The sequence below is a fragment of the Octodon degus genome, unplaced genomic scaffold, assembly GCF_000260255.1.
Source record: "Octodon degus isolate 3935 unplaced genomic scaffold, OctDeg1.0 scaffold00131, whole genome shotgun sequence".
NCBI classification, from domain to species: Eukaryota; Metazoa; Chordata; class Mammalia; order Rodentia; family Octodontidae; genus Octodon; species Octodon degus.
In genome coordinates this window covers 1,956,145-1,971,575 of record NW_004524707.1, presented here as the reverse complement: position 1 = coordinate 1,971,575, position 15,431 = coordinate 1,956,145, and the positions used below count along the sequence as shown (strand labels likewise).

The following is a 15,431-nucleotide window of genomic DNA, read 5'->3' as shown; positions in this document are numbered from 1 at the left end:
CTCTGGGCCTGAGTTTCCCCCCAGACAACTGAAGAAGAGCTGCCACCCTCTTTGTGTCTCACACCACACACAGTACCTGAGTTGCCCCCAACCCCACCTCATAAAAGCTGGCATCTGCCTGAGGAACAAGTCTGGACCACCCAACTTGAGAGTTCAGTGGGAGCGAAGTTAGAGATACAGCTCCTACAGTCAAGTCAGCATGGAAGGCTGGGGCGAGGGGAGAGAGGCACAGCATGACCCCAGCCATCCAGGCAACAAGCCAAGCCCAGGCTAGTGTCTCACTGGCCACAAGAGCATCCTGCTGAGCTGGGCCAACCCTGGGAAGGAAACAAGACACTGGGTACAACACTGGGGCTCCAAGAACAAGAAGGTCATGAGACCGGCTTCTGTGGCACAGTAAGGCCACAGGTGTGTCTCTAGTTCTTGGGCTTGTAGACATTACCTTATGTGGCAACAGTCTGCAAACTGCAAGGACCCTGCAATAAGGGCATTATCCAAACCATCTGGGTGGACCCAGCCCATCATGCTGCTCCTTTCTAGCCCAGCTGCTCTGTGACCTCCACAGCACATGCCCTCTTGGTCTACTCTCCCACGAACAAGGACGAATAGCCACCTGGCTTGCCTTTCTCCAGGCTAGCTCTGGCGGGTCACATGGATGAACTGATCAGGATAGGTGCTCTCCCTGTCTGACGGGGAGGGGCAGTGATGGACCAGAACTTGCTCGAGGCTGTCCTGTAATGCACTTCACACCAGCCTAGGGCCTCACCTTCTCCACAAGTGAGGAAAAGGTCCAGAAATCCTTAGGTCTCTTCTGGCTTTGGTTCTGCCTGGTCCCTACCGCCCCCTCCTGGAGATTACCGGTATTACACCAACCTGCTCCTTTCCTGGTGTTTCCAATTGAACCACATTCAACACTACACCCTCCTCCAGGACACCACATGGGTGGTCTCTTCAGGATGACAGTGCCAGCACCTAGCAGTCACTATCCAAGAGTCATGTGCCAAAAAGCAGGTTGGATCCAGAGTCAGTATTTGGCAAAGAGGAAGCTCTCCCAGGTTCTCCTTGTCACAGGACGGAGCGGTATTCATTCCCCCTACACCAGACACGCCTCCACCACGGAAGCCCTCCTTGCACCTCCAGGGCACCAGCCTTGTCCTCCCCCAGCATGCTAAATCTCCCCACAGGTGCTAAGTACAGAGGGATCAAGGACCAGAAACTCAAGAAAGACAAAGGAAAACTTTCAACTATTAAATCTGTTTAGTAAAGACAATTTTGCTCATACAAAACAGTTTACAACAGTCTGAGTGCTGGACACCATCAGAGACAAGGCAGGTGCTGCAGGCACCCAGGGCCCTGTCCCCAGGCCCAGAGAGGACCCAGGGGCCCCTCCACCACCAACCCTGAGGAGCCACCCCCTTCCTCCCCAGAAGGGAGGGCAAATGTGGGACCGTAACACAGAAGACTCTCCCATGCTGCTCCTCAATCCTAGGGGAGCACCCTTCCTTCACAGGCTGAGTCGGGAGAAAGTAAAGTGGCTAATGGACAGGGGCAGAGTCGGGACATCTTTGGTGCGAAGACTACCCCATCCACTAGGCCACACGTGGAGAAGGGAGGAAGGGCCACCAAGAATCGTCCTGCCTTCACCCACAAGTAGCTGATGCTGCCCCCAAGCCAGGAGAGAAGCACAAATGCAAAAGCATCACAGCCTGAGCAGCCCAGGCTCACCTGAGTGAGCAAGGAGGCGCCCACTAAGAAATGGCTAAAAACCCAGGGAAATCGACAAGCACGACTGATCATGGCAAGAAGGGGAAGGCTAGAGGCTCTTCAGAGGGTCAGTACCTCTGAGGACCAAGGACAAACACTACACTACATGGGAAAGGGGTCCTGAGGGGTCCAGTCTTCCTGGTCACTGCACCAGTTCCCAGTCACTCCCCTCAGCTCCCAGAACCCAGCTACCAGGCAGCCCGCAGCCAGCCTGGCTCCAATGTGGACAAGCGTCCCAGGCACTTAGGCGGGCTCAGTACGGGCCGGGAGGGAGAGGCTCTGGAGCCCTGCAGCCCAGGCCCATTGAATGCACAATCAGTCTTAGGCACAGGTCTGGGCATGCGCACATGTGCACACTCGCCTGTCCGGCACACTGGTGAGGGTTGAGTGCTCCAGAAAAGGGGCAGCAGGCACCCCCACCCAGGGGACCTTGAGCTCCCAGAATGCCTGAGCCAGTGGAGACTCTGGGCTGTAGTGGAAAACAGGGAGGGTAGGGGGACAACACAAGGACACTCCCCACAGCTGTTTCCACAGATACCCTGGCTCTATCCCAGCCAGACCTTTGCAGTACCAGAGGGAACGGGGTCTGCTGGAAAGGAAGAGGACGGGGTAAAGGACAATAAAAGATTTCATAAAAACTCTAAGTCAAATGACTAATAAAATTGCAAATTGAGCACAGGTCCAAGAGCACCTCGCTCCCGTCTCTCCACAGCCTCCCAGCCCCTCCCATTCCAGGGAGGCCAGAACCAAAGGCAGAATTCAACCACGGACCAAGTTCCAGGCTCCGCGTGGCTGAAGAGGAGAGGAGGCGGAAGTGGACAGTCTGTATCTCTTCGTTTAAAAAATATATTCATGTAGAGAGTTATTGCTTGTCCTCCAATGGGGCAGGAGGCACAGCGGCTCAGTGGGCAAGGGCCGCAGCCTCCAGGGCCCGAGCTTTCTTCCGCCTCTTCAGAAGCAAAGGGTTCGATGCATCTTCAATCTTTTTTATCTTGATCTGCTCATAGTCGACACGCATTGTGGCCAAGGCACTGGTCATCTCCTCCTGGGGTCAGCGGCAGCAGAAGGAAGGCACAAAGCAAAAGCCAGCCAAAGATTGGGAGGGACAGGAGGGGCAGGAGGTGCAAAGAGGCATGAGAGACGAGACGAAGCAAATGGGGTGCAGGTGCAGGGTCGGTGTGAAGAGAGAAGAGGGCAGCCCAGTTAGTGCATCTGAGCAGGTGACGGCAGTCACCCAGGGATACACCAACAGAGCCCCCCTAGGCCCTGGGAGGACAAGAGTCCTGGACAGGAAGTCAGGAGCTCTGGCTAGCCCCAGCTGGTCACCAGGAGTAGACCTAAAGTGAGTCCCTCTCTTTCGGGCTTTGGTCTCCTCCTATGCAAAACAAGGAGACTGTACCAGAAGGCCTTTCAGATCCCTTAGGAACCCGAGCAGCAAGGGCTCACAGGAAGCAACCACTGTGAAGTCTCCAAAGGAATACAGCACTTCTGCCTACTAGCCCTGGGGCAGGGAAGCGGCTTCCAGTCCCTGTTCTTGTCAGGGAGACATTGGAACCACTTCTCCACCCATATCACCCCCTCCTGATCACCGTCCTGTCTGCCCAGATCTACAGCCCAGCCCTCCCACCAGCGGTACCCTCACCTTGACATCCTCCCACCGCTCCTTGTCTTCCTTCAAGACTCGGCTGGTGTGTAGCGGGGTCTGAGGGACCTTTGTGGATTGCTGAGGAGACAGGGATTCCAGTGAGAGCGGGGACACGCAAGGACCTGACCAAGGCTCAGCCCAAGGGACGGTCCTTGCAGACCTCACTTCCCTGCCAGCCTGGCACCCCAGGCTCACCATGATCCAGGGATGGTTCATGAATTCCGTAATGGTCATTCTCTGAGTGGGCTCTGTTTTCAGCAGGTTCCGGATAAGCATTTTCACTGTGGAGTAGCAAAGGAGACAGGGACAAGGACAACTCAGGCACCACTCCCTACTCTGCTCCCTACCGGTTTTCAGAAGACACCAGGCTCAAGGGGTTGGCACAAAGGTACAATACAGTGGCCCCAAGGACCAGTGAGTGCGCTCCACTCTCTAAGACCCCACAGCCCAGATCTGGGCCTTGACTCAGGCAGGTTCCAGATAGGCAGGGCCCACCCAGAAGCATGAGACAGACCACCTCATGTTCATATGTGTACATGCGTATGCGTACACACACACACACACACACACACACACACACGTGCACAGAAGGTCTTCCCCTTGTCCCAAAGACTGGGTTCCTACCTTCCTCTGATACTTCTGACCACTCTGGGTTGGGAAATTCATATTGGCCCATTCGGATACGGGTCTTCATGCCCGGAGAGATGGCAAGGCCATGGTTGGAATAGAAAGGGGGATAACCACACAACCTGTGCCAGGAAGAGGCAGAGAGAGGGACAGGACAGAGCAGGTGTTATTTAGGGGTCCTGCACCAGAAATAAGATGAGAAACCAGTTCCACTCCTCATACAGGTTACAAAGAAATGGGGGCTCACTGTACAAGTACAAAACACAAAGCCAACGTCAGGCCTAGGAATCTAATGTACAAAGAATCTTAACTACTTTCTAACCCATTAGTTTCTACCCACTGCTTAGCAGTCAGAATTCACTAAGCAGGGAGGGAAGGGGGCATACAGGGGATTGCCAGGGAATCCCCCATTCAAAAGGGCAAGGGTAGCATTTGCCTCTTCCTCTTGCCCTGGACAGGCATGGGCTCCCCAAGTCCCCACCCCACCACAGCCCAGCACGACTGAGCCTGGCCCCCTTCCCAGCACACTCACAGGATGTACATGATGACTCCCAAGGACCACATGTCACAGGACTTGTCATACTTCTCTGGGCCCAGCACTTCTGGAGCTGCAAACCAAAGAGCACGTGGGTGGGCCTGGCCCTTGGAACACTGCGACATAGCCCAGTTTCTCTGCAATGCTCCCTGTCCCAACCCTTCATCCCACCATGACGGACAGCAGCTGGGGTGGGAGGAGGAGAGGCGCCCCTCCTCCAAGAGGAACTCTGCAGGTAGAATCTTAAGATGAAAACCTTTTCTGCTGCTAGACTTTCAGACCTGCACTGATGGCTTCATCTCATAAACATGCTTTGGAGCCAACTCTGTGCCCGTCAGCTGAGAAAACACAGCCAAGTCTATGAGAATGTGATGGAGATGATGACTCTTCTCAGGGGACTACACAGGCAGATAAAATCCTGCCATAACCTCAGCAGATGACTTCTTCAGCTCCTCAGGCTGGGCTGAATTCTGACAGCCCTACTTCTCATGGTGCCTCACCAGAACCTGCAAGGCCCACAAGAACACAACTCCCCTAGGACCTGTGGGCCCCTGGGGTCTGTAAAAAGAGGGGTGAGAAAAGTCCTGGACTTACCCACATAGTATGGTGTGTAACAGGGAGTGGTCAAAGAGTTGTGGCTGGTGGTTTCCTTGGCAAAGCCAAAATCAGTGAGTTTCAGAATAGCATTGGGCCTCTTCGAGGTGTATAAGAGATTCTCTGGCTACAGAAAGAGAGATGGGTAAATAATAACCCTGCTGACCCTGAGAGGGGCCATTCCCCAACCACCTTTACACTGACACAGGTGCACTGCTCCACACAGCCAGGCCCTGCCTTCCAGGGCTGACAGAACATCTGGAGGGATGAGGCCAACCCATGGGGCTGCGGTGAACACCACAGGACAGAAAGGCCTAGGGTGTGATGGTGTTGTGCTGACAAGGAGAACCACAGCCTGGGCGTGGCCAGAAGGCATCGATGCCGGTTTGTGGTTTGGCCATGGGCAAAGAGCAGGCCCATGGGTCAGAAAACAGCACACTGCCCTGTTCTGCCATCAGGACTCTGCCTGACTCTGGCAAGCCCTCTCAGGTGACCACAGCCCCAATCCCACAGCCTCCCAGTACTCAGGCACAGCTGGAACCTTGACGTCCCGGTGGGCAATGTTGATTGAGTGCAAATATTGGATGGCCTCGCCAATGCTCTTCATGATTTCTGATGCTTCTATAGAGTAGAGAAGGTGGAAGTGAAAGAGAGTCACAAAGCTGTGTCACTAGGTTTCCAAACCCCAACCTTAGTCCCAGCCTGTGCAACCTGAGGCCCCCATTCTATCTCCCACTCCAGAAACAAGGAAGCCAGGAGGGGCCCAGACCAGCTGAGAGACCCACCCTGGCAGGTAGCAAGTGGAGAGGCAGCAGTGTCCCACCACCATACCTGCCCACCCCAGGACAGGCCCTTCCCACCTCTTTCTGTGAATGCTTGGTCTCCTCGGTCCTGGATTCGGCTAAAGAGCTCTCCACCATCCAAACTGAAAGGAAGTTGCAGTGTAAGCTGGGGAATATAAAACCCACCACCACACTCCACTCCCCAAAGGGCTGGCAAGCATTTACATGCCAAGCCTCAGGTTGTCCTCTGGGGAGGGGCTCCCAAGCAGGACTGGGAGAAGCTGGGGCAGAGACAGCAGGCTGCTTACCACTCCATGACAATCAGCAGGCACTTCCTCCCTGCATATAGGTTCTCGTAGACATCCACGATGCGTACTATGTGGGGGCACTGGGAGGCCCGCCAGTGCAGCTCCACCTCCCTGCGGGCCTTGGGACAGTCCTGCAGCATCTGCAAGCCAAACACTGCCTAAGCAATGCAGTCCCTGATGGGCTGGCACTCTCCGTGGTCCTGCTTCACACCCCAGTCCAGTCCCAGCAGCGGCACTACCAATGACGCACCCCAAACTCCCACTCCTCCCACAGTGGCTTTCCTGGCTTCTCTTTCTAGATAGATTTTGAGAAGACTTTGCAGCAACTCCATCTGCTCGACAGGAAACCTCAAAAAGACCCCTGCAGGGCCTCGACAGCAAGGTGGAGATGAGCCCTCCCTGAGCTCAGGGCCTGAGGTATACAGAAGGCACCAGCTGCTGTGTGGAGGGAAACATGGGGTAAGGAATGTGGGGAGAAAGACAGGCTGGGAAGAAACAAAACAGCAGTGAAGAAGGACCCAGAGAGGGAGACTCTAGACCCAGTAGGAAAGGCATCTCCAAAGGTGCTTAAGCCCATACAAACCCATAGCAAGCCTTCTTTCTGCCCATGGCTGACCTCACCCAATACAAGGCCCCCAAATGAGGCAGGCTGGGTCTCCAGCGCACTGCTCAACACATCTGCAGCCCATGGGCTACACAACTCACCGGCCTCCTCTGCGCCCCTCTTCCTTCCTACCCAGCCAAGGAGGGTCCTCAGGTCCCTGGGCCTTGCCCAGGCTGAGGGGCTGAACTGTGGCCAACAGAAGCCAGGCTAGTGACTGGCTTACAAACAAACCTAAGAACCAGCTGACCCGGAAGAGTTTTGTAGGAAAACTATGGAGAAGCCACTACAAAACAGGTCAGGGACTACATCATCTTGCCTGCACGTGGCTCCTGGGACCATGCCAGTCACCGTGGTACTGCTAAGGGAGCCTCCAGTCATTGACGAGAACAAGCCAATCCACTGCGCAATCAAGAGAAGATCTTGCTGAATCACCAAGAATCCCCTGTGACTTCTTTGTGGCATAATAAACTTTCCTGACTGCTGAAACTGATTTTAGCTGAATACTTTTATTGCTTGGGGTCAAAAGCATCCTGATAGCCCCTCTCCTTTGTAAAATGGGATGACAGCATCACCTTCGCAGGCTAAAGATGCTGTGAGGGTTAAGTATTTTTGCAGAGTGTCAGCATGTGCTCAATAGCTGTCATTTTTTATAGTATCTACTAAGCAATGACCAAAATGCCAAAATAATTAAGACAATGCCCACACAGACTTTCCTCTGTGGGATGTCAAGATGAGCCCTGCCCAGTACATACTCCAACTGCCTGAGATATTCCATGGCCTGGAGAAAAAGACATAGAGGGAGAGACAGAAAGACAGAGATGGACAGACAACAGACCGGGGGCAAAGGGAGGAACCTAGGGACCAAACGGACAGCCAGGAGGGACATGGAAAGAACTGCGCAATGACCAACTGGGTCACTGCTTAGTAGATACTATAAAAAAAATGACAGCTATAGAGTAGCACTGGTGGGGGTTGGGGGTAGTGCGGTACATGGCAGGGAGAGTGTGGAGACTGCTGGCAAACAGGAATTCCCAACAACACCTGCACACATTTATGATATGGCCCATGATGTGTGGAGTTTTTTCTTACTATACCACAATTACCATCTTAAAGGAAGAGAAAATTGAGGCTCAGAGAAGTAGCAGACCAAGGCTGTATTTCTGGGACAAGACATAGTCAGCATTGGAATCTGGGCCTTAAAAATCCCAAGCTTTCCCACCATAACCATCCAGCTCTGAAGAGGAGGCTAGAGAATGAAACTTTTCAGAGGACTCTGCAGGACAACTCCCCAAACAGGTGTGCAGGAGCAGTCAACACTCACATAGGTCATGGTTCCCTGACACCAACAGCTGCTAGAGGCAAAGTCCCTGTGGAGTCACACTGCCACCTTGTGGCCATGAGTCCTGAGCTCTGCCACTTTTCACTTCATCTGGACAGAGCAGGAAAAAAATGTACTCTACTTTCCCATGCTCTAGGAGAACCAGGAGGAGGCACTGGCCAACTTCACATTGTGCTGAAAGTCAAAACCAAGCGTGGAAGTCTTCAGCTGAAAGTTCAGGCTTATGAAGAGGGGAAGAGAAAATACAAGGGAGGACAGAGACAGTAAATGTTCACAGCCTGGCTCTTCCAGGCTACAGGTAAGAAGCAGCCACTCATGAGAGGATTCCACACAAACTTCCCTCCACATCCACAGGACCAATAGCTCCAGGCAGAGCCCTGTATCCTCCAGACCTAGATGCAGGGCATCAGGAGAAATGAGTGAGCCACTACCACAGGTGCTGAGGAAAGAGGCAGAAGAAATCCTAGGCTGAAGGTGCAGGAGTAGGAGTTAAGAAAGACCAACTCACAGACACTGGAAACTCTAGTTTGGGATTCAGGGACACAAACGACTGGGATCAATTATGACCCAAGCAAGCACTGGTATCCACTGCATGGTACAGGTTTCACACCACAGACAAGTGCAAGACAGGCAGCCTTGACCCAGCACACAGTCGGCAAAGGGGAGGCAATGCGCACTCCCAGCAATGTGATGCACTCATTCTTCCTGGCAGATTCTCTCCAAAAAGCCAAGAAAAAATTTTCAGTGAGCAGAGCATGGTGGTGCACACCTCTAATCTCAGGACTCTGGAAGACAGACAGGAACATCACAAGTTCAAGCCCAGCAACTTAGCCAGATTGTGTCAAAAATGAATTGGGAGTGTAGCTCAGTGTGAAGGCCCTGGGTTGAATCCACACTACCACCAAAAATTGTTTTAAAGTTTTCAGAAAAATCTATTTTCTAAATGCTGCCAACCTATGGGATAATGGTTGGAAGAGCACACTGAGTGCACACCTTCCAGAGCAGCTGGCACGAGGGCTCTCCATCGCCCCCTACGGTTGCACAGGACCAGAGGCCCAGGGAGGAAAGTTAAAGCTGTCAGTGTTAGCCTCCTTCTTGTTACCTTATTTGAAAATTTTGGTTGTGTTTTGTGTTTGTTTTGGTTTTTTCTTCACCCTCTCTCCTTAAAATTTAAAAAAAAAAAAAAAAAAGGCTGGGTATTGTGGCCTATGTCTGTAATCCCAGCATCCAGGATGCTGAAGCAGGATTGTTGCGAGTTTGAGATCAGCCTGGGCTACAAAGTGAGCTCAAGGCCAGCCTGAACTGCATAGTGCCACTCTGTCTCAATAAGATTTTAAAGAAAGAAAAAATGTTAGACTTACTAAGAGGCTGTCACCAAATGGTTGTCTATTTACCACTAGAAGGGACTTGAACTCTGATTTGGAATTGTCAGTTTGGGGCACCAGAGCCTGGGAGAGGTCAGGGACTAAACCAACTCTGAGCTTACAAGGTGGAGGCAATGACCGTGGCCTGGCTCCTCCCTCACAAAGCCCCTGTATCTCATAAAATGAGCCTTTAGAGTGTGCTGTTACTAGAAAAGTGCTCAGCACTGCAAGGCAGCAGCACTTGCTCTGTGTGTGTGTGTGTGTGTGTGTGTGTGTGTGTGTGTGTGTGTGTGTGTAAGATCCATGAGCAAAGGCTGCAGCCTGCAGGACTGCAGGCTGGGTTCCTGCCTTTGGCTGGGAACCAGCACCGGCACATTCGCTGCTGTCTCAGTGAGGACACAGTGCCCCAGACAAGCGCAAGATCTGGCGCCTGGGCTTGGAGCATTCCATCAAGTTCTGCTTTCTGCCTGAGAGGTTTCAAGACCACAGATCCAGGCCAAAGAAAACTGAGATGAACTGCGACGTCGTGCACATCACCTTGAGGCTCCCACAGACACGTCACATCCAGAGGGAGCAGGCTAGCATAGAACAATGAACCTGGGCTTCAGAATCCCCAAGTGTGCAGTCCCAGGCCTGCATTCCCCAGACAGGTTGGGGAAAACCAGTCTACTTCACCTGTCAAGCTAGATTCAATTTCCTGAAATAATATTTTTCAAGGTGACTGAGAAACACTATATAGAGTATTTTTCTATTTTTTTAAAAAAGACCATTTTGCATATTTATACTTCTCCCCCACCTGAGTTTATTTATTTATTTTTGCAGTACCAGGGATTGAACTCAGGACCTTGTGCTTGCCAGGCAAGCGCTTATTCTACTGAGCTATCTATTTCTCTGCCCCCCCCACCTGAGTTTCTAAAGATCAAAACTGAATTTGACTTGTTTAATCCCTCCTCTCTCCCATAACACATCGCCTGGTATAGATGAGCTAAGTTTAAAGAGCATCTTTCTTCCTGCTGGACCTATGACCTGTACAGTCCCACAAAGCCTTCTCGTAAGGTGACTGAGAGGGGAGCTATGAGCAGGCCTGCCTGATTCTCTCTGCAGGAAATAAACCTCCCAGAGAAGGATCTTAATGCTGAGAAACATGGAACAACTTCCCAAGAAGACAGTCACCCAAAACAGGTAATTGACATCCACTGGGCACAGGCTTATCAGAAATTCTTCGCTACATTTAAAAGCAACCAGAACCACAAGAACAAGAGTTCTGCATTGGTCAAGCAAGCTGGATGGCATCAGTGGTAGAGCACAAAGTGCCACCTATAGACAGTATGGAGGAAAGCCCAGAGAAGGCCTAGGGAGAGAAACCAAGAATGTGCTCATCTGCGGTACAAGTAGGGAACCGGATGGATGGTGGCTGAGCTCCCAGCCAGGTCAGAGGCAGGGAAGACAAGCAAAGTCCACTGCTGGGAGCCACCAGCAGAGTGAGCTAGGGTAGCAGGTGCAACCAGCAGCCACAAGTCACATGGAAAAGGTCCTGCTCCTCTGGCATGGACAAGGGCAATGGGGGCCAAAGGGCCCAGGACCAGAGCTCTGTGGGCTGAGACTACACTGCAAAACCACAGGAGAAGCCAGGAGCCACTGAAAGGCCTGTGCTAACCCTGGCACCAATACTAAACTTGACTCAGCCTACACAGTTTGCACGTGAAACTCTCTTGCACTGTGGACAAGGTCAGTTGTATGTGCTTGACATTGTGCCACAGCCAAGGCCACCTGCCAAGTATGACGGGGTTGGGACCAGGCCATGGGGGCTACAACAAGAGAGGGATCTCCAGGACAGTAGCAGTGAGACTCAGGAACTGCTCACAGGCAGTTCCAGGCTTCCCTGGAGGGAACCTCACTTTGGGTGTGCAAGGTTTCCCTTCTCCCTGCCACTGACCTGTCATCAGAGTTCCAAGCTAAGCACTAGAGAAAAGGGAAGAAATACAGGGTCTGGGGCCAAGGAAGATATGAGGACAAGGTTGGGAAGCACTAAGCCAAGTGATCAACCCAAGTTCTTAAACTCTGTGTGCCTCATTTTCCTCATCTGTTAAATGGAATAGTAAAAGTCCTTATACCTCATGGGGTTACTATATTAAATGGCTACATACATACACACAAACTATATACATATAAAACCAAGAATGGTGCTTGGGGCATAGTTAGCACTAACTGCTTTAGTGTTTGCTGTTACTATTCTGTTCCCTGGCTTCCCAAATTAGTCCTATTGGGATAGGCAGTTGGTATCCCAAATTATGCCTGGTGTTATTAATAGCTCTAGGTCCTACGTGGTGGAGGACCTAGAAGACTGGTCCAGGAAGGAGTGAAACTGGCTTTGGCATCAAAGCCCTAAGCTCCCACCTAACACCACTGAAACTGGACAGCTGGAGGTGGGGATATGCATGTAACAAGAGAAGAAAGGCATCCCTTCCCAAGGCTGATTCTGATTTGGTGCCAAGGATGATGCAAAAGCCTGATTCAGGAGCCGCACAGGTGGCTGTGTCATGCACACTGTCACACTAGATTTCTGCATGCCCCAGAGGCAGCTGGGGTGGGGGGGAGGCCTGTGTGTCACACATTCACCCTCTGAAGCTTTGAGCCAAGCTATCCACTCCTGTCTCTGGACCACAGGCATCTCTGCCATACACATGGAGAATGGCTGGCTTGGGCTTTGCAAAGTGAAGGTGGGAGGGCAGCCGTTGTGCGTGGTGCTAGCAATCTTCCAAGTGCATTGCTGTCATAGGCAGCAGTCAAGGTGGGGGTGAGGAGGAGAGGGACAAAGCACAGAGTTCCCACAGGCTGCCACACCCACCCTAGGAGGGAACATCCTGATGTGCACAGATCTCCTGCTTCTTGGGGATTCATTTGATGCCGTTCAGCCAGTTGCCCGTATCAGGTTAAAATGTGAACCCTGCTCTTGCTGCTCCTTCAAAGCCCCCTTCCCAGCATCTCATGGATGGCAGAGACTGCAGCATCTGCCCAGAGCTGTCAGGAAAGACAACAATAGCCAGAAAAGGAGGCTGAGAATGACTCTGCAAACCCTCTAATGTTGAAATTCCATTTGTAAAATTTTATCCTACCTTTAAGGGCACATACAAGCCCAACAGTTATGCACCTTAATAGTAATGTCTAACAAACATGACGCCCAGCAAGAAGTGCAAGAGTCTGCTTTTTGAGAAAATAAGAGCTGAGGCTATAGCCTAAAAGACTGCAAGCTGGGTTCCTGTCTTCAACCATTTATATCTGAGTATATTCCATCTATAGTCATGGAAATGATGTTTCACAAGAGTACTAATGAGACAATTCCCCTATTGTCTATCAGATATCGGCCAGATTCTTGGTGACCACCTTTATCACTGTCAGAGGCAGCACACTATTCTTCTGTAGCACAAATCCTAATCTGTGATTTATTTTAATTTACTCATCAGAAAGTAGCTAATAGCAAGCAAAAAACCAAGTTATAAAACCTTGTATACTCCCAGTGATCTGGGTATGTTTATACTATATAAATCTATCTATCTGTATGCACACACACACACACACACACACACACACACATTGTACATACACATGGATGAAACAGAAAGGACATCAATACTCAGTAAATTAATAGTAATTATCTCTAGAAGACAGAATTACAGGTGATTCAGTTTCCTTTTATAGAGAGATAGATAGACAGACAGACAGACAGATAGATTTTTTTTTCCCCATTTGTGTATTTAGTACAGGGTCTCACCACACAGCTTGGACTTGTAGTGATCCTCCTGTTTCTGGCCTCCCCAGCGCTGGGATTATAAGTGTGCACTACCAACCCAGACTCTGTCACTGGCTCAGTATGCCCCGGGGGCAGGGTCAGCATGACATGCAGGACCAAGGATTGAACCCTTGTCCCCGCACTTGCTAAAGCAGACACTGAGTCCACTGAGCTATCTCATTGGCCTTCCTTTATTATATTTTTATTTTGTAGATGGCTCATAATTAGTAACTAATACTTTATAAAAAGACAAAGAAGCTTAGCTCTCCACATTTTATTCTGAGAGGCTCCTGGGCAATCCTGCGAAGGCTGCTCCAGGTCGCAGGCCACAGAAGCCCTTATACAGTGTTGAGTAAAAAAGTAGCTCATGGCTCCATCCCACTGCCCTCTCCACCAGACACAGCCTTCCCAGGGAAGAGGAAGCTCTGTGCATGGCTTCAAAGTCTCTGGTCTTCTCTCAACTAGAAGCCTGGGAACTGAGCCTCGGGAGTGCCAAACTAGTCAAGAAAGGAAGCATGAAGAAGTCACGAGACTAAGCCCAGGGCATTGTCCTCATACCATCTACCTCTGTTGGGTCACTCAATCCAGAGCTCCCATCCTTGGACCTAGAGCCAGAAAGTGTTACAGGGGAGGCACATGGCACCCAATCCCACCTATACAGAATGTCCTCACTCAGCAAAACCTAGAGTGGCCCGCATGTGCCCACACTGACCCTAGGGGGTGTGAGGATAACTCAGAGCAGAACAAATAAGACCTGTGCCCACAGTGGTCTCATACTGTATCACAGAAAGGACACAACAAACAAGTTCCAAAAAAAAAATTTGGATATACAAACAATATGATCTGTGCAGCAAAGGCAACAAGGAGTTCTGCCACATACATACGAATGACAGTGAGGATCTCTTGTGTGTTCCCAGATTACAGACAGCTCGTCACCCAGCTCAGTTCAGGAACATGAGAGATGGCAGGCAGACCCCTGGTTAAACTACTCACTATCCTCTCTACCTACTGGGGGATCAAGGAGTATGTCCTCCCTTCAGAATTCTGCACTGCTCACAGATGATCTGATGGAACTTCACCAGAGAATCCATGTAAACAGAAATCTAACAAGATATAAAAGCCTCAGAAAAAAGACAAATACACATAGAAGCTCTGCCCTTCGCATTGGCATATGCATTCCCACATATTTGATGGGAGGCAAAGATAATTCTCTATTTGTTACTATGAAGAATATCATGGGGGAGAAACCCCCATCTATAACAAAGCACCTGACAACGGGATATCCCAGTACTGGATTGCCCTAAAACACCCTGGCAGCAAGACAGGCCCCCTCCACCACCCTCACAAAGGCTGGAGCTCAGCAACAAGCCAAAACGTTTTTGAAAGTTACATGGTGAGTAACACATTTTCCAAGTACTTGCAACATGAGATGGATAAAGGCTAAACTCTAACAAATCAATTACAAAAGAATAACAACCTAATATAAAAATTGCTAAAGGGTAAGAACAAGCAGTTCAAAGAAAAAGAAACACAGACAGCCAAAGAAAAGATGCTCACTGCAATTTGTTGAGAGAGAAATGTTTGGAAAAACAAGAATAATTTCACTAGGCTGGCAAAACTTACTGTTTGACCACAATTCACAGATTTATGCAAAGATTTTGGGAGAAAAGTCCCTCTTCTCATAAACTCACTCACATAAGTTTGAAGTTTTTTCAAGAATTTGGTCATATCTATCAAAAGTATAAATGCTGAAACTTGGACCTGGTAATTATCCACCAGGAATCTAGCTTACAAACTGCATTCATAAAAATTTTAATGGCAAAAAGCTGGTGATAACACAAAAGTCCACCAATAAGGAAGTGCTCAGATAAAAGACAGCAAATACACACACACACACACACACACACACACACACCCCAGACAGAACGCTGTGCACCCTTATAAAAGAGGGAGGCTCCTCACCTCCCTGTTTTGGACAGAACAGGGTGTTATTAAATGGAAAAGCAGATAACAAACAAAGTAACATTTTGGTTTTATGTTTAACATTCTAATTCCTTAAATGTTACTTTTTTTTTTTTT

General features: G+C 50.3%; 1 protein-coding gene across 1 annotated transcript in view; it reads right to left on the bottom strand.

Annotated features, from left to right (window-relative positions):
- Positions 1 to 1,242: 1,242 nt before the first annotated feature.
- Positions 1,243 to 15,431, bottom strand: part of Mapkapk2 (mitogen-activated protein kinase-activated protein kinase 2) — a 46,288-nt gene continuing 32,099 nt past the window's right edge. The window contains exons 2-10 of the mRNA XM_004641146.3: positions 6,256 to 6,395; positions 6,026 to 6,090; positions 5,707 to 5,786; positions 5,166 to 5,292; positions 4,569 to 4,644; positions 4,034 to 4,158; positions 3,605 to 3,690; positions 3,407 to 3,487; positions 1,243 to 2,809 (exon numbers count right to left, since the gene is read on the bottom strand). Coding sequence (XP_004641203.1) covers positions 2,666 to 2,809; positions 3,407 to 3,487; positions 3,605 to 3,690; positions 4,034 to 4,158; positions 4,569 to 4,644; positions 5,166 to 5,292; positions 5,707 to 5,786; positions 6,026 to 6,090; positions 6,256 to 6,395 — 924 coding nt within the window. The 3' untranslated portion in view covers positions 1,243 to 2,665. The remainder of the gene's footprint in view (positions 2,810 to 3,406; positions 3,488 to 3,604; positions 3,691 to 4,033; positions 4,159 to 4,568; positions 4,645 to 5,165; positions 5,293 to 5,706; positions 5,787 to 6,025; positions 6,091 to 6,255; positions 6,396 to 15,431) is intronic.